General features: G+C 46.3%; 1 protein-coding gene across 1 annotated transcript in view; it reads right to left on the reverse strand.

The window, feature by feature from the left end:
* Positions 1–129: 129 nt before the first annotated feature.
* A2M (alpha-2-macroglobulin) overlaps positions 130–846 on the reverse strand; it is a gene marked incomplete at its 3' end in the record, with an annotated part of 25,489 nt that continues 24,772 nt past the window's right edge. Inside the window, exons 27-28 of the mRNA XM_010292275.1 lie at positions 769–843; positions 130–295 (exon numbers count right to left, since the gene is read on the reverse strand). Coding sequence (XP_010290577.1) covers positions 130–295; positions 769–843 — 241 coding nt within the window. The remainder of the gene's footprint in view (positions 296–768; positions 844–846) is intronic.

Raw genomic sequence — 846 nt, forward strand, 5'->3', positions numbered from 1 at the left:
CGAAATGACCTGTATGTTTGTTTTCTTTCTCAGCACATCCATTTCCTGCAGTCATTGCCCCACCAGCAAAAGCCATTTCATCAAGGCCAGTGGGTTGGAAGAAAGAGATGTCCCACGAGGAGCACTCACCCTTTTTCACAGCTTCCTTTTCAAGTGAGCCAAGCAATGCCTTCCGCTTCTCCTCCTTCCCTGCCAGGGCGAAGGCGTACGCCATCAGTGCTTTGGTGTACACATGGTTCTCTTTCTCATCTGCTGCTGTTTCCAGGCAGAACAGAGCATTACGCACCACTGAGTGCTGGGGAAAGATAACCAGTGTTTAGGGATAACTGAGGTTTTACCTCACTAATCACATAGCATTCCACTGAATTTTGAGGGGGGTCTGCAGAATGAGGTCTATGCTCAAGTAGTGTACAATATGTTCCAGAAATGCCAATGGTTCTCTTTCTCATCTGCTGCTGTTTCCAGGCAGAACAGAGCATTACGCACCACTGAGTGCTGGGGAAAGATAACCAGTGTTTAGGGATAACTGAGGTTTTACCTCACTAATCACATAGCATTCCACTGAATTTTGAGGGGGGTCTGCAGAATGAGGTCTATGCTCAAGTAGTGTACAATATGTTCCAGAAATGCCAAAATTGAGAACACATAATTCTTATATCACAGGGCTCAACAACCAAGTCCTTTTTCCAATCTGGAGCAAATTCTGTGTAGTACTGTGTCATCATAGACTGAGACACAGTTGACTCAAATTAGGGTGCAGCCACATACGGTTATAGGCAGAGGAATCTCCAGCAATGCGATAGTGATGTAGGCCGTCAGCGAGACCTCATTGTCCACTCCACCCTG

This window comes from Phaethon lepturus, unplaced genomic scaffold, assembly GCF_000687285.1.
Source record: "Phaethon lepturus isolate BGI_N335 unplaced genomic scaffold, ASM68728v1 scaffold19938, whole genome shotgun sequence".
In the NCBI taxonomy this organism is placed as follows: Eukaryota; Metazoa; Chordata; class Aves; order Phaethontiformes; family Phaethontidae; genus Phaethon; species Phaethon lepturus.